Below are 26652 nucleotides of genomic sequence, written 5' to 3'. Positions count from 1 at the left end.
CCATAGTCCATCAATAACCCGTGATCAATAGATTGCACATGCTGCCAAAATTCAAGTTCAGTGCGCTGGAACATGTGCCATCTCGGAGGTAGCCAGAGAACTATTGCTTCGTTTTCGATCTAGCTTCTCTTTCTCCGTGAGGCAGCGAATTATCAGCAATAAATCACTGGTGCGAAAGGGAACTCAAACTTGTCAAGAATGGCGTCGTGCATGCATTGGGTGCTTCCGGAAAAACATTGTCAATCGCGTGATTCAGCTGCGTCGGCTGCAGAAGTTTTTGGATGAAAGCAGCAGTGAGAAGTCGGAGGATGATGTCGGATTGTCCGATTTTAGCTCTGATTGCAGCAGCCTGTCAAATTGACCTGGCACTTCAACAGGTGCTTGGAGATGAGCCTCCTTCAAGCTTGCATATCGTTCCTGAGCCAGTGCACCCTTTACAGTAAATCCTCGTTATAACAAAATGGGATATAACAAACTAATGGATATAACAAAGCAATCATAATTCCCCTTGCTTGCTAATAGTGGGAAGAAATGGACATTGGCTATAACAAACTAATGGTTATAACGAAATAAATACGACCACTCCTTCAACTTTGTTATAACGAGGTTTTACTGTATATATATGTTGCCAGTGCCTTATTTTGTTTCCTTAGGGTCTTGAAAACCCATGGAAATGATGTTCTGCTGCCAACTCAGCATTGAGTGACATTTTCGCCTAGACAGCAACCTAGACAGCAAGAGCTCAAAGAAACGATGTGGGAGAGGCTAGTTCAAAGGGGAGACATTCGTTGACTACGTGACCAAAACATTCTCTACATCGAGTGGAATGACAGGCGTGTGGTGAACATGATGAGCTCTATTCACGCAGCCAGCAAGCACATCCGTGCCCTGCGGTATGAGAAGACAGGAGACACATGGACTAGAAGAAATGTCAGAAAGCCTCTGCTGATTCGTGACTACAATGCTGGGATGCTGGGTGTGGACAAGTCTGACCAACTCATTGGGTCACACAATGTCCTAATGAAATGCGTGAAATGGTGGAAAACCTTGTTTTTCCACTGCATTGACATTGCCTACGTAAACAGTTGTATTCTTTTCCAAGCGCATCGCAAAGAACACCCGGACATTACAGAGCTGGCTTAAAGTACTTGGTTTGAACAGCTGGCTTTGAGAGAGGAGCTGATCGAGCAGCTCTTTGTCATAATTATGAGGAGTAAATCCACAACCCCCCCTCCGCCCCCCCCCCCCCCCCCCAACCGCCTGTGCCATAAGCCTGAAAAAAAAAAAAAAAAAATTTAAAAGTGAAGAAACTGCAAGAAATGCTGTGAGGAAACCAAGATCGAACACAAAACGAACGTGTCTCTTAGTGCATGCGAGGTGTACCTCTGTTTCACGACTGCGCGCAACTGGTTCATGGAATAGCACAGGTGCCACTTGCTGACGAAGCAAAAAAACAAAGTTTCAGCTAGAGTGATCCAGCTTACAGAGCTGGTGGCTGGGGATATGGGGCGCATTTTGTGTACTCTGAATTGCTTTTAGTCAAGGTAAACTTCGATGCAGCCACACATTGTAAACATTTTTAAATGATTTTAACCACAATTTTAAGTTCAGGAATTAAAATTTTCAGACCTTTTTATCGTATAAATTGGAACTTTATTTTCTTTTAAAGGGAAACTCATTGGCTGCATTCAGATATAATGTGCCGTAACTCAATTAGTTACAAAAAAATATTCGGCAGAGACACTTGAGACTGCTTACTTTAAGGAATGCGAAAGCAATCCTACATGCAGCACATTCCTACAAGCAGCGTGCCACGTCTTCCTTTCTCACAAGGTTCTCCGGCAGTGACATCATGCTCCCCCACTGCGCAGGCGTGGCGAACCCCGCTGGCTTCACGACGGTTTCCATGACAAAGCATCTGTGTTGCTGTGCTTTTCTTTGTGTTTCATTTAATTTCTGAGGCGCGCGCTTGATGATGTATTGGTGTGACCATCTTTCGGGCACAACGCCCTACGGTAAAGGAAGAGTTAAAGGGACACAACATCCCCCAAAAATTGTTTCTTTATTTTTTTGCCAGGCGATCCATTATGCTGTCAGAAGACTACCCAATCAATATTTTGCAACAGCGTCACATATATTTTTAATAAAGTAAAAAAATGCAACTGCTCGAAACCGAAACTGAAATTGGACTGGGGAGGAAGAAGAAATATAGAGGAGGAGGAAGGTACCGGGAAGTCACATGGCTGTGCAACTTTTTTTTTTTTCCATCAACATATTTGCAACTTTTTAGAAGCCACAAAAAAATGGGTGTCATAATTTCAGTCAATTTTTAGCATTTAGTGCAGGGGTGGCCAAACTGCGGCTCGCGAGCCGCTTGCGGCTCTTTGCTGGTCCAAGTGCGGCTTGCGGATCCCTCGTAAGGGACCCCCCCCCCCCCCCCTTCTCCCCTTTCCGCGTTTCCCCAGGAAAAAAAAAAAGAAGAAAGGATTTCAGAATAAAGCAAGTGCAGCTTGCAGTTTGGCAGCTTTCTACTCCCATATGTACAGTTGTACAGCCTTGTGCCCCCATCCGTCCAGTCAGACTCTGAACAAAAGTTAAGTTTGCTCCCCCCCCCGCGGCTCTTAGAAGCTCCGTGGTTTTGTTTGCGGCTCTTAGGCCAGGCCACCCTGGCCACCCCTGATTTAGTGTGTGCCTTCGATGACCCACGACTTGGATTATCTTTGGTGGTTGTGTCTAAACCATAGAAAACGGCACGTGACCATGGAGAAGGGGGTGAGTGCGACTCATAAGAGCTAGTTCTCGATTGGCAGTTTTCGGACAGAAAGAAAAATTTTGAGTAACAAATTGTGTTCTGGGTAGTTGGGCTCTCATATGTTATGTACAAATAAGAATCTTGGCGAGCATAAATACCCTGTCAGTGTCCCTTTAAAAGGCATCTCCAGTCAATATTTTTGAATTTGGGATTACAACTGTTTTCAGCTCAGTCAGTGTCCCTGTATTTAAGGTATAATTTCTTTTTCAATAATGTGTGTAGTTTTATAAGTATCGCAGCTCAAAGTTTGGTTTCGGGCGTCTATGGCAAATCGGAAACTATCTGCTAGAGAAAGATGTCCACACTGATTATCAGTTGTACGGCTGTGCCGTGACGTCTTGGAGGTGCTGCGGTATATGGTACAATGTGCGGAATCAACCAGAGCACCACTGCGACATGACGTCATGGGGGTGGATGGATGGATGATAATGGCTGTCCCCTTTATAACGGGCTGTAGCTTGTGCCTCCTAGCCTAAAAACAATAACAAAAACCTGATTTCCTCTTACCCCTTTCAAGCCAATCCATTTCTTTGACTTTCACCATGTCATGAAGATGATCGCCAGGCAGACCTGTGGGGGATCGGGCAAAAAAACTAAAAAATCACCCCCCTGGCGAGGGAGACACCAATTTTCCTCTGGTCTAACCTTCTCGGCGTCGCCTAACACCTGACCCAATTTTCCTCTGTCCCGCGTCTCCCCCAGCTGTGCTAGTTAGGTGTACTTAGTTCATTTTCCCTAGATAATTTTCACCAGCACTCCAATCTCCTCTTCGTTGCCTCTACTCTTTTATTATCCATCCTTCAATCGTTTCCAGCGAAACCGAGGGCTACCGGTACGTTTGTCCTCCCTTCGGGAAGGGCAGGACTAAGCTTCTTATATTTTAGATTGACGTACGCAATTGTTTCCGTCTCCTCCTCACATACTGCGCACATTGTATCTGTGTCTTCAAATTTGGCCCTATAGGTTTTTGTTCTTAAGACTCCTGTTCTTGCCTCAAAAAGCAGAGTGCTCCCTCTTGAATTATCGAATAAACTTTTTTCTTTATTTCTTGCTTTTGGGACCTATAAATTGTTAAAGCTGATTTCCCCTGCATTTTCTCCTCCCACATCCGTCTTTGCCTCCTTAACTGCGTTTTCCACTGAACGTGTTTGCTCCATTTCATTACCCATCTGCAGGAATTTCGTCCTAAGTTTTCGCATCTGTTTCATCCATCTTGTGTTCAACTCCTTATATACAGGTATTTAAAGATTTTATGCGCCCACCGCTTGTCCTCCATGTCTGTTAGTCTTTGGTCAAAATGTATTTTACTCACTGCCTCTCTGCTCTCAAATGATGACCAGCCCATATCATCCTGCACTCCCTCGTTTGGCGTGTTCCCATGTGCCCCTAGAGCTGTCCTGCCAATTCTCCTTTGTCCTATCTCCGATTTCGCCTGAACTTCAGAAGTCATGCACAAGAATGCATAACCAAAGGTCAATTCTGGTACCATTGCTCCTTTCCATACTCCCCACACCACTTCGTATGTATTAAAGTTCCATAATGCCCTGTGCTTTATAATGACCACATTCCATTTACCCTTGCCAATTATATGTCTCACATTCCTCGAGGTATTTCTTTCCTTCGTTGATCCACACTTCCAGATATTTCTACTCGTCCACCATATCTATTTCTATGTTCTGTATCTTTAAAGAATCTCCTTTGACATCTTTAAAAAACATAATTCGAGATTTTGTTCCGCTGAATTTAAATCCCAGAGTGTCCCCCTTCACACTGCAGATTCCAATCAATTTCTGCAACTTTTCTCAATACGCGTCACCCAGTGTTGCTCGACTAAAAGTTAACCCGCTTGCCACCCGCTAAAGAGCAGCTGGTCGCATCTTTAAAATCGGTTTGAGTGGAGTACGCGGCTTCACTTTGACTTATTATCTCGGCTGTGGTCATATTTCGTGCCACCAAAATGATACTGGTCATTCATTTTGGTTTCGTTTTTGACTGGGGTTACCCTTTAAAGGGGCATTCTAATGAATTTTGATATTGTCTATTTATGGTGATAACTCAATCTACGGGCTCTAATCATCTTAAAAAAAACAAAATTACACTCATGGGCGGCCAATTTCCCTATTAAAAATTAATCAAAGATTGCGACATGCCCCCCTTTCTGCGCTTTGGAGCAGACACCAGGGGGCGCCGTTGGATGAGCGTTCTTAGAGTTCCTGTATAGACTCCCTACGGGAGCCAGAGTTGCACGTTCATCTCCGTAGTGCCGTCTTTCCTGCAGGGCATGTTGATCCCGCTTGTCACGTGACTGTATTTGGCGAATAGCGGTGCGGCGTGCTCAAAAGCAGCGCGCTCAAAGCACGTCTACTTTCATGCACGGCACTTGATCCGGCTCCTCACATGATCGGATCTCAGCAAATAGCGGCGTGGCAGCACGTGGAAAACAGACGCGCAACTCTGGCTCCCGTAGGGAGCCGATACAGGAACTATAAGCGTTCTCAAATAATAATTGCTGTATTAGGTCTCCTACACCCGAAGATTTGACGTTTTTGTCTAAATATATTGCACAGCATGCCTAAAAAGTGCAATATAGTAACGTTCGGAATCTCCACCCAGTCAACTGTACTCGTTTTCACCTCAAGAGAAAAGCAAGTTTTGCACATTGTTCATACGCCGCACGAACTTAAGTAGTTCTTACAAAATTTGGTTGTCGGAAGAAGAAGCTATGGATTTTGTCGTTGGAAACGTCTACATCTCGATAAGATAACATACGTCTACGGTTCTTGAGGTGAAAACGAGTATATTTTCATGGCCACATTTTACGGAGGTGGTGGGAAGGATAGCCTCTTCAAGAGAAAATAGTGCCCGGGTATTTCTATTAATGTGAGTTTACTATGACGTCTTGCCATCTAGAACTGGTCATTTTTATTGACTAAAGCCCAACAAACAATATGCCATCAAAGAATAAGCTTCTACAAAAAGCACTTGAGTGCCCCTTTAAAAGCCGACGCACAGGCAGTGCTTTCTGCCACGCAGACATAATGTCCCCAATGTCCTTTTCACGCAGACATAATGTTCCCCAATGTCCTTTTCTCCATTCCTTTTCGCACTCTTCTCTCCTCCTCACTTGACAGGAGCTGGGCTGGTAGTCTCTTTCTGCTCCTCCTTTCTGGGATGGAGGAGAGATACAAGGAGTGGTTTCTTCTTTCCTTCCTGTTCGTCAGGCTTTAACATTGGGTGCACATTTTAGTAATTTTGTCACTTAGATGTTTCTTGGAAAGGAGACTTGATTTTATTAAAGCGATTGATAGTTCTGCTGAGTTTATTTCTGCCCAGGTGAAAAGTCATGACGGTGTCTTTTTCCTTTTGTAGCAGGAGTGGACGCAACCCATTCAATCCAGACGACCAAAACCGAATGATGACGGTCGCCCTGGTTACGACGTTGGGAATCCTGGGGCTCCTTGCATTCAACGAGATGCGCTACAAGGAGATCACTTGGAAGGAGTTTGTCAATGCCTACTTGGCTCGTGGCATTGTAAGTATTTTTTTTTTTGCGTTTGAGTCCTTTTGCAATTTATGATTTTCACCTTTCACTCGATTGTGGATGTCTGTTTAGCTGCAGACTTTAGTGGGCTGGAATGAAGGTTGTGTCATCTGAATTGTTGCATCCATTTCCATATTTTCTAGGTTGAGAAGCTTGAAGTGATCAACAAAAAATGGGTTCGCGTTCGACTACTTCCGGGCAACCAGATTGACGGAAATGTAAGTGTGAAATGGCTGTGGTGGGGAGAGCGGATGCCTACTGTGTCTGCTAGAAATTGTCACATGCACTTTAAATATGCTCCGGGGCTGTATGCAATTCAATGCAAGTAAATGATCTAGGCCAGTGGGTCTCAAATGGGGTTCTGTGGACCCCTGGGGTCCGCGAAGCTTTCGCCTCGCGAAAAGAGGGCGGGGGGGGGTGATAGTTTTTTTGTTGTACTAGCTAGGTGGCGCAAGATACCACTTGTTATAAAGGGTTCAGCCGTTACTATCTATCCATCCATTCACCCATTTACTTGATGCTTCTCACTTTTGTCTATAATAGTAAAGGATGCCCTTTTATATTCATAACGAGCATGTTAGTAAAGTATCCTAATTAACAGGATGCCCTTTTCACACTGCATATAGTTGTCTTATTTTAAACCCCCCTCTTTCCCCTTTCCTTGCTGGCATGGAGCTTCCTATGACTTCGGCCGGTTTCCAAGAAGTCCCCGATGCATCTGTGCTTACAAAGCACTGATCTAGGCACTTTCAGCAAACTATAGACTCGACACGTGCAACCTGATAAATATCTGCAACCAATTGCTGGTTTATGCACCTTATTTTTTTAAAAACCCTGTGAAGTCATACATGTGGTAGATTTGCATGCCATTGCGATAATGGCTTTAGTTCAAAGTTTTCATCTTGGAAACCTTGCCCAAAGTAACTCTTGACATCAGATGCTCTATGATTTGTCCACAGCTGCTTATGTTGGTCCTGTGATGCATGCTATTTGTGTTTCATTAGGATAGTTCTTTGGGACATGTTCAAGTTCAGCAAGATTTCAACTCTCACTTTAACAGCTCTTTAAGCATTTCATGCTTACAGCTCAGGTCTACATTATTTCACTTTAAGATAAACCTAATCAGAGGCATGCATATGCATACACACACGAAAAGCTAATTTCAGCTGACTGGTGATTGCAGTGACAGTCTATTTGGGGCACCTGATGACTAGTCTGTAGAGCCTTGCACGGATCACAGTTCGATCATCCGCATCCGAAGCGCATGCTCAATGTTTTTAAACATTTTTATCCGCATCCGCAAACTTTGTATCCGCATCCTCACCGCACCCACAAAATTCAGAACTGCATACCACCTTCAAATCATGTGTTAATTTTACATTATAAAATCAAGCATGAATAAAAAGAAATACTAATGAAAAAAGCATCTGGATGGTATCCTGTAAGTCGTCTGCTCACCCTTTCTACAAGAAACTCTTCGTCTCAGAATACGGTGAAAGTAATTTTATCATATTCTGTTTTATCATAGTTATAAAATAAGCAATCGTCCTTCCAGAGACATTTTGCATCGCTGGAAAAATATTTGCAATTTTGAGATTGTCTTGGGAGTCTGTGAAGCTCTTTCAGAAGATGCACTCAAAAGGAAGGAAATTTTAATATTTATTTATTTTTTTGCTTTGTAAAGCCCACTTTAATGACAGACTAATAACATTGTGTCATTTTATGTAGGCCATACAATAAAAAAGTGTGAGAGGAAAGGTTTCAGTTTCAGTAATGAACATGAACCCTCAACTGCATGCTCGGAACCATACAATTAAAAACAACTCAGTGCCAACTGTCAAGAAAAAGCAAACTCTCACACACGCAACGTTTCACTTGTGGAAGTTACTGTTAGAAGAAACAGAATATCGTCAACATGAACGGATTCAGACTGGTTCTCGTCTTTTAAATTAATACCCACTAATGAGAAGTCTCTCTCCGTTGATGCACTTAATGCTGGGATGGCATGCACGAACTGCGCTACAAGAATGAGGTGCGGAAACTTGTGCTGGTGCAAGTTCCACCACTCCGGAGGATCGAATTCAGTCTCCTCGGTCCACTTGTAGGCAAAGAAGCCACTTCAGGCTTATTCTACTTTCTTGTGGCTTCTACGTTTTGGGTTTTCTTTGCCCAAAGAACATTTTCCACTCTTTTTCTTGCTCTTTCCCTGCCAAACAAGAACACGCTTTTCTGGGATGACTGATGCTCCGGCATTCTTTACTTTTTCTATGGAGAGCGTCTTTGGGGAGATAGTTCGTTCTAAAGCAATCTTTGGTGAGACTCGCATCTTTCTTGATGTAAAGAACTATTTTCTCCCCGATCGGCACCTTTTATCTTGGAGAGTAGTTTGCCCCCGCAATACATTCGATGGTGCACTTCATAGTATAACCCAAATATTTACTCTACACTGTGCGGTCACACACGTTTATGGGCCGCCTCGGCAAAAATGCATGACCCGCGGATATCCGCATCCGATCCGCACCCGCAGCCCCTGTCATCTGCATTCGATCTACAGTCTGCCAAATCTGAAATTTTTATCCGGATCCGCCAGTATACTGCTGATATCCACAGATGATCTGCAGGTAATCCGCGGATATGCAGGGCACTACTAATCTGGTTGAAGAACTAAAACGATGCAGCTAAGTTAGTCAAAATATGATCTGACCTCAATAGCTTCCAGTCTATGCTACGCATCACGCCGAGATGAAATTTTCTGCAGTTCTCGTATTTGCAGTGTGATTGAAACTGATTTTTCACTCTTTTTTTTTCCTCACTCAGAATGTGCTCTGGTTTAACATTGGGAGTGTAGACACCTTTGAGAGGAACCTAGAAAATGTCCAGCTAGAGTTCAATGTTGAACCTCCCAACTTTGTCCCAGTCATCTACAAGAATGAAATGGATGGGTGAGAATTTACTTCCTCTTTCAGCTTTTCCGTCCCTTCTCAAGCCACACATAGTCTTGTTATTACCTCCCAATCTCCTTAAAAAAAAAGGAAAGGAAAAAAAAGCTATTTCTTATTTATTGTAGTTGAAAGCAGTTTTTTTTAATAAAAATTTAAATAAACTAAGATTATAATGCGATTAAATGCAAAGGATTATTTTTGTCATTCGTAAATAAACTATTTCTAATGCTTTGGGTGAAACTTTAGGGACTATGTTTAAGGAAAATTGTTACGGTGCTTATAGATTTGGGGAAAACCTGTTAAGTTCCACATTTTCAGTGTATGCTAGAAAATGCGTAAAACATGTAATCATAGCTACATAGCTGCCAAGTCTCCCGTATTATCCGGGAGACCTCTGAATTTTGACAATTTCGTTCAGTTGTACGATTGAGAGGTGGGTCTGCTTTCCCGCGGAGCATGCGAACAGCGAATCACCGCGATCATCAGAAAAATGGCAGCAATTTACGAGACAGAGATAACGTCTTCACGCGAAAATGCTATCTGCTTGGGTAGCATTTTTAAAGAGAACCGTGTTCTCGACCCTGTTATTCGCTGAAGTTTTTATGCAGAGCGCGATAATTCGCTTTATGTGTGTTCTGCAGGAAAGTAGATGCAAGGGCCTGGTTCATAAGAAGTGCAGCTATTACTCGAGCAAACATAGTTAGCTATAAAGTTTACATAAACACTTTTCCCACTGCTAAGCATTTCTGAACTGGCTTGCTTCGGGGAGGGTCGACCTTCGTGACAAAAAGTTTCAAAACGGCCGCTGAGTGTTAATAACTGATCATATTGATCGGAAATCTTGGTGAGTTGTAGCTGTGCCACATCAATTTATAAATGAAACATGCTGCGGTGTTGCCAACTGAGGGCTGTCATTGTTTAGAATGCTTAAGATGTGCTGTGGCAGTTATAATATAGCCACCAGTTTGAAAAGTAGTGTCCCTCAGAAGCAGTAGGCTTGAATTTAGAAGAATTTTGAGTGTCCTGGCCTGCTTGTTTCCTTAGGTCAAGCGTCATTGGTGTCTTGCCCACCTTGCTTCTCTTCGGCTTCCTGTTCTGGACGATGCGTCGGTCGGCCGGTTTTATGGGGGGTGGTGGCGCCAGGCGGGGTGGCGGCATCTTTGGCATGGGAGAAACCACGGCCAAGCTCATCAACCCCAATGATATTGGGGTCAAGTTCAAGTATGTTGCTGGACTTCCTGACGTGCTTTCCTCTTTGTAGCGTACTGTATTTTCTTTAAACCTACAGTTTAAAGCGTGCCTTGGTTCTTGTATAGTCAATATTTTGCGAAGGCCAGCCGTGTTAGATAATGCAGAAAATTGGTTACATTTGAGCTTTTTCGGGACATTTTTTTGCTTGGACACTGAAACATTGCCCCTCCCACTTTTTTGGCGAATACTATGCTGTTGGGGGTAGGCATTGCTGGTATCACCGATGAGTGAAATTTTTTGATGGTCCGAATTGAAGCTGAGCTTGTGCTGGAGCACCGCTCACTGCCCGAGCTTTGTTGGTAAAGAAATGGCAAAATTGTCAAGCGTGGGTAAGTTGCAACTTACCCAAGCTTGACATAATTCTGAAAGATTGTGCCTGTGCACCTTGTTGCTTATTGCAACATTGTTTTTATTTCGTTACCAGAGATGTAGCTGGCTGTGAGGAAGCTAAAGTGGAGATCATGGAATTTGTGAACTTCCTCAAAAACCCCCAGCAGTACACTGAGCTTGGTGCCAAGATACCCAAGGTACTGTCTGAGTGCATGCTTTGCATTCGGTGGGGCACCCCAGGTCACTGTATGCATTCATGCTCCCCTCCTTTGATTGTGCCAGGGTGCCATACTGACTGGACCTCCAGGCACAGGCAAGACTCTGCTTGCCAAGGCCACTGCAGGGGAGGCGAACGTTCCGTTCATCACTGTCTCGGGCTCCGAGTTCCTGGAGATGTTTGTCGGTGTGGGGCCTTCTCGGGTGGGTGGCCGACACTGAAGCGTTTTCACTCTTTGTGATCCCGGCAGCAGAAGTCCAAAGTAGCTGAATTAACCATTTAGCTATTATACTGCCCTATCAAACAAGTGCGAAACAAAGCTAATGACATATATTGTGCACATGCCATTGCTGTTGTTGTCAGGTGCTGAGCTGCCATTTGGTCATCTACTGAGCATACTGAGCTGGCTTGCTATTGTGGTTCTTGGATGTCATTTATTGTGAACAGCCTGATTTGTCACAATAATGTTTTAGTTGGTATGCTAATTGCTGCATTAATGTTGAGTTTGGCGAGTGCTCCTGGTGTTGAAAGCCCTCTTTCTATTCAGGTGCGGGATATGTTCTCAATGGCCCGCAAAAATGCCCCGTGCATTCTTTTTATTGATGAGATCGATGCCGTTGGCCGCAAACGGGGTGGCCGCAGTTTCGGTGGCCACAGCGAACAGGAGAACACTCTGAACCAGCTTCTAGTCGAAATGGATGGCAAGTGCTTTTTATTTTCTCGCATGACTTTGATGATCTCCATTCCACCTTGTTACGTTGTGGTCTGTCTGCCGATTTTATCACAGCTTGGTTATCGTCATGGGTGGATGCTAACGGCTGTACACTTTATAACGGGTGGTAGCTTGCGCCACAGCCTAGAAACTAAAAACCAAAAGCACGATTCCTGACCTCTCCCTTCTAAGCCAATTTGCTTCCCCTCTGCAATTTTGTAACTATCACCTGGTGGTGTGGGATATCACTAGGATGATCTTTGGGGGATCAATCAAGAATACTAAAAACATAACCCCCCACTCCTGCCCCCGGCGAGGGAGTCGCCAATTTTCCTCTGGTCCGATCTACTCGGCATTGCCCCAACTCTTGTCTCCCACTGGGAGACAAGGTTGAAACTTCGGGCTGGAGTCACGCTTGGAGGGAGTCCCAATTTTCCTCTGTCCCACTTGTCCCCAGCAGTGTTAGTTGTACATCATTCAATTCTCCCTAGATAATTTCTACCAGTCTTCCAATCTCCTCTTTGTTATTACAGTGCACTTATCATCCATTCTTCCACTCTCGTCTGCAAACCCCAGCGCTCCGGCTAAATCCGTTGCCCCCTCCGGGAGGGCGGGAGCTAACCCTGTGCACCTCAACACTACATGCCCTATTGTCTCGTCTTTCCCTTGGCATACGGCATACCGCATATCCATTTCCTCATACTTTGTCATATATGTCCTAGTCCTCAATACTCCTGTTCTAGCCTCAAATAACGAGTTCCCCCATGAATTATCGTACCAATGCTCCTTCCTTATTTCCTGTTTTCGTCCCCTGTACATGGGTAAAGCTGATTTTCCCCGCATCCTTTCCTCCCACTTTTTTCTCTCGGCTTCTTTTACTTCCTTTTTTCACAGAGGTAGTCTGCTCTGCCCTAGCGCTTGACTGTTGGTATTTGAATTTCCGTTTTCAGGTTCGGTTTGTCCATTTAGTGTTCAGACTTTTCATGTATAGATGCTTATACACCTTTCTTATCCATCGTGTATGCTCCATTGTGTCTAGCCTTTGTTCGAAATTCAACATACTAATCGCCTCTCTAACCTCGAAAGATGCCCATGTCTCCCTGCACTCCTTCATTTGGTGTATTCCCATGCGCCCCCAGTGCCAGTCTGCCCACGCTCCTCTACCGGATCACCCATGCACCAGTGTTGTACGACTCGCAATTGATTTGCAGGAAATCTGTTGTCTGATTGTTCTTCAGCGCGTGTTGTCAAACCTACCACTTTCTCCGTTTGTGGATGTCCTTCCTGGCATATTTATTTTTCCATATTCTGTGGTTTTTGTTTATCCTTTAAAGCGAACCAGAATTCTTCAAGAAATAAGTCTTTTTGCCATTGGATTATATTTTAGTCTGTCTCAAAAATTGTGTTATTTTTTAATGGTTTTCAGTGGGAGTATGTTTCTTGCGTCTTTTCAGGTTTCAACACTACCACAAACGTTGTGGTGCTGGCTGCAACCAATAGAGTGGACATTCTCGACCAGGCTCTCTTGAGGCCCGGTCGCTTTGACCGGCAGATATTTGTACCTGCACCAGACATCAAAGGACGGTGAGATGCGTTTTTTTACCTTTAAGGCCCGTTCACACTCTTGCGACTGCTTGCGACCTCTTAAACCCGGGTTCCTTAAAACTTGTTAAACCAGAAAACACACTGGCGCCATCTATTGGGAAGCAGTGTAAACTCGGCGGTCCGGCATATTTTTTTTTATTTCTCAAGCATTATCCTTTCTTTCTTGGCTCGAAAAACTTTTGACAATGTTATAAACGAGCCTTTCTATGGGTATTACGCACATTTGACCTCGAAAATCCCGCAAAACCTTCGCTCTTGTGAAATGCAGTTCCAGGGTCACCGCATAGATGGCGCCGCAATGTCAGTGTGTTCCCTCATTCTAAAAACATTTATGAAGTTGTAAGGGATCTCGTCTCTCTTAGTCGTACTCGGTCGCAAGAGTGTGAACGGGCCTTTAGGCCACGGCGTAAGATAAAGCTCTTTAGGTGAGGCCACTGCACCTCACTGGCACGAGGGACTACAGCATGTACACTCAAGCGCGAGACACATGCGCGACAAAACTGTCTGATCCGACGTGCAAACTGTCTGAAGGATGGTTGCTTTGACTTGGCATACTCTGCAGTTCGAGACCCATGCTTCCGACGCGTCATTCTGTTCAGCTCTGCCCAGTTCTGGGTATCCTTCTACTGGATGGATTGATTGATGCTAATGGCTGTATTTGTAATGAGCGGTAGCTTGCACCACCTAGCCTAGAAGCAAAAAATATTATTCCTCCCCTCGTCCTTCGTGGTTTTTCAAACTTTAAAACAAACAAAATGTTTTTTATTATATTTCATTAAAGTGTTACTGTGTATATGTCTAAAGATTTTATGTAAAGTTACTTTTTTTTTTTTGCTCAACATCACTTAATGACGGTCGACCACAGTGGACCTTTTAGGACCCATCTCAGCGAAGCGAGCACTGCGTATACAAATCATGTGACTATGCCCCCCCCCCCCCCACATTGCTGCATCTCTCGCGAAATTCATGCAACACTAGGATGGCATTGGAATGGCTCATAGCGTCTGCTGCTGTTCCTCGTAAAGTGTAATGAAGTATATTCGGGTCTCCACGGTCTCGACCGGTACCAGAAGGCCCGCAATTGCAATGGACGCGCGAAATCAGCAGCTCATGTTGTGCACGCGGGAAAACTCTATATGTCCGTTGCCTTCACGGTGACGACTTGCGTGATGCACTGCTACCATCCGGCTGTTCCGCGTAACACTTACGATGGGCCCGAAAGTCACGTGACAGCATGACGTTTGCGCCATCCGTGCTGCCATTGGCTGCGGCCCTCCTACAGTTGAACGACTGTGCGGCGAATATCTGGCAAGTTGGTCGCATGTCAGAGCCGGACAGAGTTCTCGTTGGACGCTCTGGTGCGACGAAAACTCTTGCCTCTGACCGTCGTTCCAATAGTTTGCACGTCGGATCGGACACTTTTGACGCGTATGTGTCTCGCGTTTAGCACTTCAAACCCACTTTAGATAGTCCGCAAAAATCGGTTGCTCAACGTATCGTGCTGCTATTTACTACAGAGGCATGGCTAGGTGGTGGAAGTTTGGAGGGAAAATAGGGACGGATGGACTTACATCGTTCAAAAGAAAAAAAAAAAAATAGGAGAACCTGTTTAGGAGATTCTTTGGCAGCATTCGCAGGCAGTCTCATGACCGTGCTTGCCTCAGTTGTATGTGCCGCCTGCAGGTGTCAGAAGTGTTAAGGGCGCGCTGGCGCCGAGGTTAGCAGGCAATCTTTCGAAAGTTTTCACTGTGTTGGTGTGTGTCTCTCTAATGTACAATTCTCTAGGTACAGTAAACCTTCGTTAATTCGACCTCGGTTAATTCGACTTTTCGTTTAATTCGATCGTGTTCAAAAGTCCCGGCGAGCACCCATACATTTTTATGGGAAGAAAAGTTTGATAGTTCGAACTCAGGAAGACTCCGCATCGGATAATTTGTCCCAAGCGAATGCGCGCAGGCTCACGTTGCACGGCACCACGGCGGAAAAACCACCAATGTACGGCTAAACAGGGGCCCTTCGCTGCAAAGCCGAACGTGTGCAAATGTGCGCCTGCCCCTCTACGTTGTTGAGATGGACCGTAGCGAATGACATGAGCCAGCGCAACCAATCTGGTGTGGAGTAGCGCGGAGAACATAGCACGTAGTCAGGCGCGGAAACGGCGCGCGCTCTCAAAGCACTTTTCTGTAGCATTGTGTGCGGTCCATCTTGCGCGCCAACGCAAATTCTCTTTTGCTCTTTTTTTTTTTTTTGTCGTTGACGGTTTGGTCGCTTGGCGCCTAAGTCGGCTCGTAAAGCTTTCTCAGCGCGCACTCTCAAAGCGCTTTTCTGTAGCATTGTGTGCAATCCATCTTGCGCGTCGGAAAGCGCGGGTTCTCTTTTCCTTTTTTTTTTGTTGATATTTTTCTCTGTCGCCGACGGTCTGGCTGCCCGGCGCCAAAGCCAGCTCGTTTAGTTACGCTGCTCTCCGGAGCATGCTTTTGGACACGCGTTTTGAGCGTGTCCAAAAGCATGCCATCCGTGAGTACTTTGGACAATAAAAGGAAGTTTAATTTTAACCGTTTTTCTGTCCTTTTTAATTCAATCATTCGGATAATTCAACCAAATTTCAAGGTCCCGTCGAGGTTGAATTAACGAAAGTTTACTGTACAATAATTTATTAATAAAAAAAAGCTGAATAGGAAAATAGAGATTTAAGTCCCTTATGCCTTCCCATTTTCGGTATGAAAATGATCGGTCAAGGCGTCGCATGCTTTCGTAGAGAGCATAGATTGAAGAGAGGATCTACCTCAGATCATGGGGAGCGTTTACAATTTAATGGCAGATGCGTCCTGCGGTGATTGGTCGCGAGTGCACATGCGCTGTGTTTTCGCGTGGCGAGAAGGAAAGCAGGCAGAAATTCAAAAATGCTTGCAGACAATCAATGCTTTCGTCACCTCCTTGCAGTTCTTATTGCAAACGCGGCCCATAAACAAGGTGACCCCGATCATCGAGCAATTGGAAACTTTGTACTCTCGTGTCGCACGTTGTGCCATCTTTCGGCAGCACATACAGAGAGGCAAACATTGTCGTGATGTCTTCTGTATATGCCTCTGCAGATAGCCTGAAACATGTTTTAACGTGAAACATTCTTTGGCTGGGTTTGAGGTTTGCTAAAAGGTTTGTTTGGGCTAGTTGGTTATTTGACATCTTGAGGTGAAAATGGTGCAACTGGACAGGGACAAAGAACAAGAAAATACTGGACTTGGCACTCTTCTTGTTCTTCCTTGTCCAGTTGCGATGTTTTTACCTCAAGATTCGGCTAGGTGTTTGGCATTTCGTGAAGCCCAGATAAAAGCGTGGCTGTGAGGCTCGACACTGATCGGTTTTGAGTGGGGGTGGGGGGGAAGAGGCCATCGCAGTACAGAAGCGTTTGTCCTAGGCAGGACTCGAACCATTTAGATTATTAAGCGAGTGTCTTTTCAGCATGTCTCGACACATTGCCGTGAGTTGAGGTGTTATTTGGCAGGAAGGCCCTGCGGGGCATCTGCTCTGCGTTTGGTAGATAGCAACTTGACACCCTGTCACACGTGTTAATGTGAAACATTCTTTGGCTAGAGGTTTGGCATTTCATCGAGCCTGGATTAAAGTGTGGCCACATGGACACGCTTTTATTAAGGTTTCATGAAATCAACCGCCAATCACTGTTTGGTTGACGAGTGGGAGAGGAGGAGTGAGGTGCTGGATGCTGACTGATTAACGGAGAGGTCATGTGACCAGAGGTGTAGGCGAGGAGGTGGGAGGTAGGCAAGGAGGAACTCGACCAACTGTATGCACTGAGGGAGAGGAGCTCGCGAGTATGAAAGGCTCTGGCTGATCGCCAGGTTTATGAGCCCAATTAGTGATAGTATCGCTTGATTCTAGAAACAACTATAAAGGCCCATTCACACTCTTGCAACCGAGCACGAGCAAGAGACGAGACTTGTTAAAACCTCTAAAAAGTTCTTAGGACGAGAAAACACACTGGCACGCTGGCGCCATCTATGTGGTGACCCTGGAACTGCATTTCACAAGAGCAAAGGTTTTGCGGTATTTCCGAGGTCAAATGTGCATAATACCTATAAGAAAGGCTCATTTATAACGTTGACAAAAGTTTTTTCAGCCGAGAAAGAAAGGATAATGCGCGAGAGAAATAGAAAATATACCATACCGCCAAGTTTACACTGCTACCCAATAGATGGTGCAAGTGTGTCCTCTCATTGTAAGAAGTTTTAAGGAACCCAGTTTTAAGAGGTCGCAAGAGTGTGAACGGGCCTTAAAGTGTACACTTGGTACGCGTTAAACTATCTAATGAAGAGCGCTGGAGGGTATCGCTAAACGTTGGTGGTGCTGGAAGGTATGCAACACAATTGCTAAGCAATTTATCATAATTTTTAAAAATGTTTCTTCTTTGAATGAGGTAAGTTCGTACGTTGATATTTTCCCTTCAAGTTCCACCACCTAGCCGCACCTCTGCAGTAAATTGCGGTGCAAAAAGTGGGAACCGTTTTTTGCGGATCGTCTTAAAGGGCCCATGAAACGGATTTTGGGTTGGGATAAATCATTTTAGATTGGGATTGTACTATTAGCACATCGTTCAGTGGGCCAAAAGAAAAAAGGGAGAAATTCAAAAGCCTGACTTTCAGTGCGAAAATTTGAAAACACAGCGGACTATTTCGTACCTCCTCCCCTTCGTAAGCTCTCTGCCTTTTCACTGTGATACCTCCGCGGTCCCAAAAGCGCGTCGTCGGGTCCAAACGCACGTCACACGAAACTGGACCTCACTTATTCTCTTCACCCCTAAGCTGACATTGTGATGGAAGCTACGCGCTTGCCGTACCAATCAGCCGCCTCCCTTTCATCACCTGTGGGTATGCGTGAAGGAGCGTGATCACGTGACACAAGTGTGGCTGGCCCAAGGAGCACGTAGCTTCCACAGCACTGTCAGCTTCGGGGTGAACGGGTTGGGGAAAGCAACTTTTGTCTGAATTTTGAGCGACGGGCTAATCTTCTAGGGGGACAATGGCTCTGTCCGGGTGCACAAACCAGATTCCGAGCAAGAGGGGCCTCCCCTCTTTTCGTCTTCTTGACCTGTTTGGTGGAATGCGCGATTTATGAGTTGAGGAGGAAAGCTAAACAGGAGAAAGTTGGAAAAGCGTTTTATGACCCCTTTAAGTGGGTTCGAGGTGTTAGTACACATGTTGTTCATAATGCCCCTTCCTGTGTATTTGCTGAGTCCTCTCTGGAGGGTGCCAGAAGCAGCCGGCTGTTAGAGATTAACGCGGGAGCCCGATCCCTGTCGGCAAGGCAGCCGCATCGAGAGAGATATCACGCATGACATCCATCCATCCATCGTGGCTACGAAATGTTCAAAACATGTAAATTAAACAATGTTATCTTTAACCATTCAGTCCGGATGAATTATTCGTTTCACTCGAAGAATAGATAAGAATGTTAACTAACATTTAAAGGGGAGCTCCAGTGTGAATTTGGACGTTTTCAACTAAACATATTTTCTCAAAGAGCACAGAAGATTGATCCCAAAGCAGGAACTAAATTTCCCCCCAAAAATTTTAAATAATTTTTAATTATAGAATTAAGACATACCCGAAACCGAAACTAACCCGCAACTTTACTTGCCCACCATCTTGTTTCGTCAGACTTTGTATAAACATCAGCACATGGGTAGCTTGAGCCTCTTTCGCCCAGCGTCAGAAGTAGTCAGAAGGTCGTCGCGATTGTCCGTGGAAAGTGACAAACTACGATTCATCAAGCTTGTTAGTCGAGCAATGACCAGGAAATGTGTCAAGATTGTCAGCAGGAGATTTCAAACCATTCGCCGTTCGCATTCGATCCGCCAGCATCTCCTTCCACGGGACCTTCAGTGGGGACTGCATTCGCGATCTGCTTCGAAGCAAGATGGCACGGAAGGTTTTATTTGCTAGCAAGGTGCAAACTGTTGTCTAGCACGATGTGAACGCTATGAGCCAGCGTTTGCATCGTACTGCTCAGAACCACTTCCGTCGCAGAGACTCCTCAGTCGGAAACCAATAAGATGTCGCTCTGCTGCATTTCTTCGTGGTGGTATTGCACCCCACAGCCAATCACCAATTCCCCCCACCCTCCATCGTATGCCGCGAACAACCTAGACCAGACGCAATTCATAAAACCAGAGACGCTCACCATCACTACAATGCAGATAGCGCCGTGGAGGAGGGAGTGTCGTCTGCTCTCGGATACAATCTTTGACGTTACGAGTGCCCCCTGCTTGTTATTGCCAGTAGAGCAGCAACAAGGGATCCAGAGGTGTACGCATAAACTTCAAAATTCATCTTCTCGAAAGAAAATGAATATTTCGATTAAATGTTTCATAGACATGTTGACCATAGATTTTTCGCCGGGGTTTGGGGTTTTTTGCGTTTCACATGGAAGGCTGGTCCTGCACCATCTGAATTAAGAGCCCTTAGAGATCTGAGGTAGGCTTCAAAAACAAAAGGGAATGCTGCTTGAATTACGAGTGTGTGTTTACTCCACTGTCGAGAGTCATGAGAAATGTTGACAATGAACATACAAATGAAAACACTCATTTATTACCATTTGTTACATAAGCAGCTACTAGTTACAATACTTGTGCCATGTTTTTTTATGTTATCCAATTCCGTTTTCACTATTTTGTGTATTTGGTTTGTGACATCAATCCCACTACGAAATTAGCTTTCTTGCTTGCATGTCTCAATATTGTGTGTGCCATCTGAAATAGAGAATTTCCATAAAGCGGTCATTCGTTTTTAACACACCATGTGTTAATGGGCTGGATTTTATGCGAAAAGTGTAACGCTCAAGTGTGACGAAAAAGTGTTACACACGTCAAGGTAACATGAAGCATGCATAGCCAATAGCAAGCAATGCATAAGCATCTGAAGCATATATAAGGCATACTTAGTTCTAATCACTTCTTCATAATCATAACTACGCACAATTAATCGCAACCAGCGAGATTTACCAAGGGGCTCAGCGGGAATCGTATGACAGACCATGCAATCCGCAGTCCAACGTCTTTTCTTGGTGCCACAAAGACGACATGGCAGAGAGTGCAAGCAGCTAGACTACGTATCACCTGCCACTGACGGTTGCCTGCGGTAGCACTCCACTTCCCGCATTGAGTGATACTTGGTTCAGCATGCTTAGTACGCATGCGACCATTGGCGGCGAGTCACACATAGTCTGCTGGTGACCGTTGGTGGTCAGTCATGGTTATTCTACCATACTTAGTCCACAGGCTACAGTTGGCGGCAAGTCATACCTAGTCGAGCATACTTAGTCGGCAGCGCACAGCTGGCTCCCGAATGACAAAGCGTAGTTCCCCACATGGACTCGCAACATCACAGGGTGGATCGTAACGTACCAAGGGATACCCCAGCGGGCGTATGACGTCACAACTTCATACTTCAATCAAAAGAGAGCCTAAAGGGCATGAGAAACCTTTTCCACTCGTGATTATTTCTGTTACCACAAGGGGTCTTCACAGTTCAAGAGCACTAATTTAAGGCCCTACACGCACCCACCAAAGAAGCAGAATTCGTGGAAAGCTTCTCATTAAAGCATGCTCGTGACACAGTCCACTCTTGAATAAGTTTAAGCTTTTCTCAATCATTCTGATGAACCCGGAGAACAGAAGCATGTGTCGTGTGTGCAGCGCACCGAAAACCAGACAAAGCTCCCGGTAACCTTGCATAGCAAATCATAACAGATATATAATGCACACACGACACACTCTGTGCTTCCCGGGTTTGTCAAAATGATCAAAGCAACTTTAATTTTTTGTTGCCGATTGAAGTTGGTCAGTTTCACTTATGTGTCACTTAAGTGTGACTAGAGTTTAGGAGTCGGCACAAATAGACAATAAAATAGAAAACACCCGCCCATACCACATCATACGCAGAATGGTAGCTTCCAGCAACAGCCAAACACTTTAGCCACACACATAACACAGACGAACGGCTCGATCTTCTCAGTCCATACCCATGAACCAGTCGTACTGTACCCATGCTCGCACATCATGTAAAGGTGAGCCTGGGGACCTTAGCACGTGGTGGGACATTACTTGGTCACGACAAAGGTCAGCATGTCTACGCCTGAAGAGCGTTTCCTTACACCGTGCAATAGGCGTGATGGTAGGATTTGTCATCCGTGCCTACCATGTGCTACTCTCATGACAATTGTAGTCTAGCAGAAGTCTACAATAATGTTCTGATCTCTATTTGTTTTGCTCTTTTTGCTCTTCAGCGCCTCCATTTTTAAGGTGCACTTGAATCCACTCAAGACTCTCTTGGAAAAGGCGGCATTGGCCCGGAAAATGGCTGCTCTGACGCCAGGATTTACAGGTTTGTAGTTGAACGTTAACATTGCCAACTTTAATTGTAGCTTGCTTGCTGCTGCACTGTATTCCTGTGATTTCAAAGAAATGTAAAATGTAAGAGGACACGTTACGATGCCACATAATTTTTCCTTTTCACAGGAGCGGATATTGCCAATGTCTGCAACGAAGCTGCACTCATTGCTGCCAGGGACCTCAACGACAGCATCAACATGAAACATTTTGAACAAGCCATTGAACGAGTCGTTGCTGGTGAGCCTTGACTGGGGAAATGTCCAGGGCGTTTGAAGAATGCAGAAGCAGCAATCTTATCCACGCTTGCATGAGAACCAGGGATCGAACTGCTGTGCCATTGCATCGTTGTATTCCGAATCACTTATGTGCTGCTTTCCTGATCTGATAGTTGAATATGGGTGACAGAGCCCAAGTTGTCTTTATATGGTCTTAAAGTTGAACCATTCATGGGTGTCGTTGAAAATATTGACATCTCGATCCTTATGAAATTTGAGTAATTTCTAATATGTGGTGTACTATCGTGAACAGTATGAGAGGGAACGCTGCAGCACATGCTGCTCTGCGTGCAACCTTGTCTCTTGAAACATTCTCAAAGCGTTGCTTTTATGGGCATCTCACTGCCATTGAACAGTTCAGGCTTATCTAGCATCTAGAATTCAATTTTGTTGATGTTTTTAAAATGACAAGCCTTATCACATGATTGGGGCTGGCATGGCATTGTCAAAAAAGGCAATCTAAATGACCTTTTTTTAATTGCGCCTCTTCACTTGGAAATGGTGATTTGAATTCACTAACTGGCTCCCATAACAAAGTTTTTCTGAAGACAAATCATACAAAGAGGAGTACACATCACGCAAAATAGTTAGAATGAAGTAGTGCATTTCACCCTCTTTACAATGTAGCAGAAAAGAGTTATATTTACTATGGCATGTTAGCCCCTGCAAGCTGCTGCCCGCAGGAAATTGCAGTGCACTTCCTTAACCCAACAGTTAGCGGCACAGACAAGAATTCTTGAATTCTGTCAGTAAGTCTGTCACTTCAGAATAATTGCTGTTCTTGAGATTGGGTAACCTGCGAGATATTGAAACTGCTGTTGAGTTAATAAGTGCACCTGAAGTTAATATTTTGTAGCAAGTGATTTTTAATGCCATAGCATTAAGAAACTTGTGTTGCAGGAAAGCCGGCGTCAGTGGTGTTGTGACGGGAAAATCCTGATTGGTCGATAGGGTCATGACGTCACAGCCACATGACCTCGCGTGGGAATTTCAAACAACCCACAACGCTCGCGTTGATGTCATGCGTGGAAGGAAAATGATTAAAAAACATGACATGTAATGCGAATTAAAGGTCGCCTCATGTCTCAAATGAGGCGACTTTATAAATGAATTGATTTGCCTTAAAGAAACATTTGAAGACTTTTAGGCGGGATTCAAACCCACGAACCTTCGGTTGAGAGCCAGACACGCTACTGGCTAGGCCACACAGAGTCGCTGCACGGCCTGGGAACGAGCGGGAGTATATATGTATAGCTATTGCGTTTGACTCTTTTTTTTACCTTTCTGTCATTTATGAATTAAATGAAAATGCTTCTCATTTCGAGACATCGCCTTTGGAAGCATCAATATGCAACCATACTAATTTCGTTAGGCAAAGAAATAATATTTTGCATCACATTTACAATGAGGTTTCATGGGTGCAGAAACAGTGTCTGGAAATAGAGCAATTTCAGCTATACTCAAGCTGAATTCACATTGACTGTAAAACCAACACCTCAGAACGGATCCACTAGGGATGTTGCAAAGCTGCTTAAGTTTATGTTCGACCAGGTTCAACCAGTGGCGTACGTACGCAAGGGCGGATTTAGAGGGGGGGTCCGGATGTCCTGACCCCCCTCTTGATTTTTACATGTGTACAATTTAGGGCGTAAAACAAGGGAGAGGGGCAGGGGGTTCCTAAACATATGGTACGCTGACCAACACCTGACCCCCCCTCAGGAAATTCCTGCATCCGCCCCTGGGCATACGCAGGATTTCATTTCGCGGGGGGCCGGACCAACGAGAGTAAAGGGGGACAAGATGAAAAGAAAAGAAAGTCCAAGAGAAAATAAAAGCATGCTCATTTTTTTTTCTAATAACTATGCATTCTTCTATTAAGTAATTAAAATAAAGTTGTCATATTGGTTTTGGGATGATTATGATGCATAAAAATGATGCCCCGGAAATTCCCCACCAGGAAGGCATTTGCATTTTACTTTTTTTTATTTACAAGTCACGTTAAAAGAAGGCACCAGAGTAAGCAGAAAACAAGAATCATAAAAACAAATATTTTATGAAGCACGACTCCAATGCACAAAGCCTCCAGTCATCGGGGCTGATAAAAGAATGATGCATAAGTAGAAACGCGGAACATCTTGATGGATAGACTATAAGCACTGGAAAGCTGCTCCACCATAAAGTACTCCCTATATTAACCTGATCTAACCAACAAAAATCTCACGTGATTTGTTCGTTGGTGTCGATTTCTTAGGTTTCCGAAGTCCGCTCACAAAAGAAAGTCAAGGAAGTCACACAACGCAACAAAGGGACGATGTAAAATGGTTTACACACTCGCATATTGCACTTGGCTCTCGTCCTGAGGCAGCAGGTCGCACACTCGCGCCCCTATCTCGCGTGGTTCTCAAACTGCCGATGACAACTTCCGCATTCGAACCTTGAACCGCAAATCCCGCGCCTTTAGGCGCCTATATTCATTTTTCTAAGACTTTTCCCGCCATCCGAGGAGCCAATCAGATATCGCTCTTTTTAGACCAATGGGAGCCACGCGGTACAAAACAAACACACACAATACAAAATCCAATAGACCGATCTCACGAGGAGTTGCGCAACGCCACCGCTGCCGCGGTGCATTCTGGTACCTGTAGTTCTCCCCAGTTTTCCGGCCGCGTCGGTGCGCATTGTACGCCCGGCGTCGGGTTAGCACGAGACATTTAGCCAGGTGTCGACTCATGGTTTTCGATCGGTGGCTTTACATGTTGAATGCCACGGAGCTATAATAACAGCACCAGGCAAAAAGTCCTCGGATATTATGTCTTCCCGCAAGAAAGGTCGACAGAGCCGGACAGAGCGGCAGGAAAAATAGCGTTTTACGATTTGTTTCGCCGATTTGCTTAATACTTTATATACAATTATTGCACGTCAGCTAAAATATGTAAGATTACAGGGCACGAGACATAGAGCGTGCCGAAGTGTTCCGTAAGCTGGAATCTCTCTGACCATTTACTCCGTAGCGGTCTATCTCAAATAGGACCTCCGCACTGTTTTGTGGAGGCCGTTTTTAATACACTTCTTATTCATTGTATTTTGGTGGTTATTACTGTTACTGCGACGACATGTTTCAAGCACAACTGTGCTTCGAAAGATCAGGACAATCACTAAAAAATAGTGGCGATTCCTGAAAGGCACCACTTGATATAAAACAACTTTTTTTCGGAAGCAGCCTTCATTTTTTTTTTTTCTTTTTTCATACCAACGCGAAAAGATTACATAATTCAATTTAGAAGTGCAACACGTACTTACCGCCAAAAATGTAACAAACGAAGGAAAGTAAGGCATCACAAGCAACACAATCTTATGAAGTAAAAACATGCAAGAGAATCAAGGTGATACCGGGGCGTGCCAAATGATAATCAATGATGATGTACGTACGCGCAGCCGTATGTAGCCGGGAAGCCAGGAAGGGATGACTACAAGTAGCATGGCGGCGACACCACTTCCGGAATACGCGCGCCTGCGCAGTTCGCTTGGTGACATCGGTCTATTAAGAAAGGACACGTGCATAGACCCCCGAAAACTCCTAAAAACCTTCGCCCTAACTGTCGACCGTCAGCCGGACACCGCTTCAAGGAAAAACCCCTCGTTGGGGTGCAAGAGCAGTACCGACGCTTCTTCTCAAAATAAAAGAAGGCTACAAAACATTGAGGGGCCCTGCTGTGCTCGAGCGAGGCACAGCGCATGGTACGCACCCAGAGCGGGGTCCTCGAGGAACAATTAAGGCAGGGGACACAGGGGCCGCTCCGTGGCGACGACAAACCAGCCCTGGCGGCTCCGCGAGAGGGACATGAGGCGCTCGCGAAATAATAAAAGTAGAAGTAAAGAAAGATATTCGTTAATTGATTATTTTCCAGTCATATTAGATAAAAGATGTTAAAACTACATACTTTTTTATTAATTTTACTATGTCATAAATGGCATATTGCATTCCCTTCCTTTTTTATTTCCTTTTTTTTTTCTTTACAACTTCTCCACGAAGTTTGATATTGATAAACCTGAGAGTCAGTAACCTCGCTGACTCCCCCACCCCCTCGGAAATTTCAGGGGGGGCCACGGCCTCTTCGGCCCCCCCCCCCCCCTGTGTACGCCACTGGGTTCAACCATTTCGGGCTTTCATTGCAAGTCTAGAGGACTTAAAAGCGCAAAAAAGATGGACGAAGAAGAGACGCATACAACACGTACTGGCACTAACTTTCAACTGATTTAATCGAGGGAAACCACCCTGCACACATGCAAGAACACTCTTTCCTATCTTGCCAACCCCCTGTGATGAAAGCAACCCATAAACACAAACAACAGATGACAATGATTTAAACATTTGTATCAGTTCAATGTGTCTACACAAAACCATCTAGAAAGGAAATTTCCTTGTCATTTAGTAAAATTGAAGGTGCGCTGATGCAGTTATCACCTGAGGACTTTATGAAATATGCTTCAACTATTTCTCTTTCAGCCTTGTTGTTTGCTCTTTTAATAAATTTGGTTAATTCTAACAGGGGATCACAC

The 26652-nt window shown here is 44.7% G+C and overlaps 1 protein-coding gene across 2 annotated transcripts in view; it reads left to right on the top strand.

Moving 5' to 3' along the window:
• LOC8034703 (AFG3-like protein 2) overlaps nt 1–26652 on the top strand; it is a 45126-nt gene that overhangs the window by 4890 nt on the left and 13584 nt on the right. The window contains exons 4-13 of one of the 2 annotated variants that reach the window (XM_029989768.3): nt 6182–6344; nt 6497–6571; nt 9171–9295; nt 10340–10516; nt 10971–11073; nt 11159–11296; nt 11641–11794; nt 13260–13389; nt 21712–21809; nt 21944–22054. In XM_029989768.3, coding sequence (XP_029845628.2) covers nt 6182–6344; nt 6497–6571; nt 9171–9295; nt 10340–10516; nt 10971–11073; nt 11159–11296; nt 11641–11794; nt 13260–13389; nt 21712–21809; nt 21944–22054 — 1274 coding nt within the window. The remainder of the gene's footprint in view (nt 1–6181; nt 6345–6496; nt 6572–9170; nt 9296–10339; nt 10517–10970; nt 11074–11158; nt 11297–11640; nt 11795–13259; nt 13390–21711; nt 21810–21943; nt 22055–26652) is intronic. The other variant, XM_040205645.3, reaches the window with a different exon arrangement.

The sequence above is a fragment of the Ixodes scapularis genome, unplaced genomic scaffold (genome assembly GCF_016920785.2).
Source record: "Ixodes scapularis isolate PalLabHiFi unplaced genomic scaffold, ASM1692078v2 PGA_scaffold9__187_contigs__length_104089568, whole genome shotgun sequence".
Classification (NCBI taxonomy): domain Eukaryota; kingdom Metazoa; phylum Arthropoda; class Arachnida; order Ixodida; family Ixodidae; genus Ixodes; species Ixodes scapularis.
Note: the sequence above shows the minus strand (reverse complement) of the source record. Positions and strands in the feature narration are given on the sequence as shown.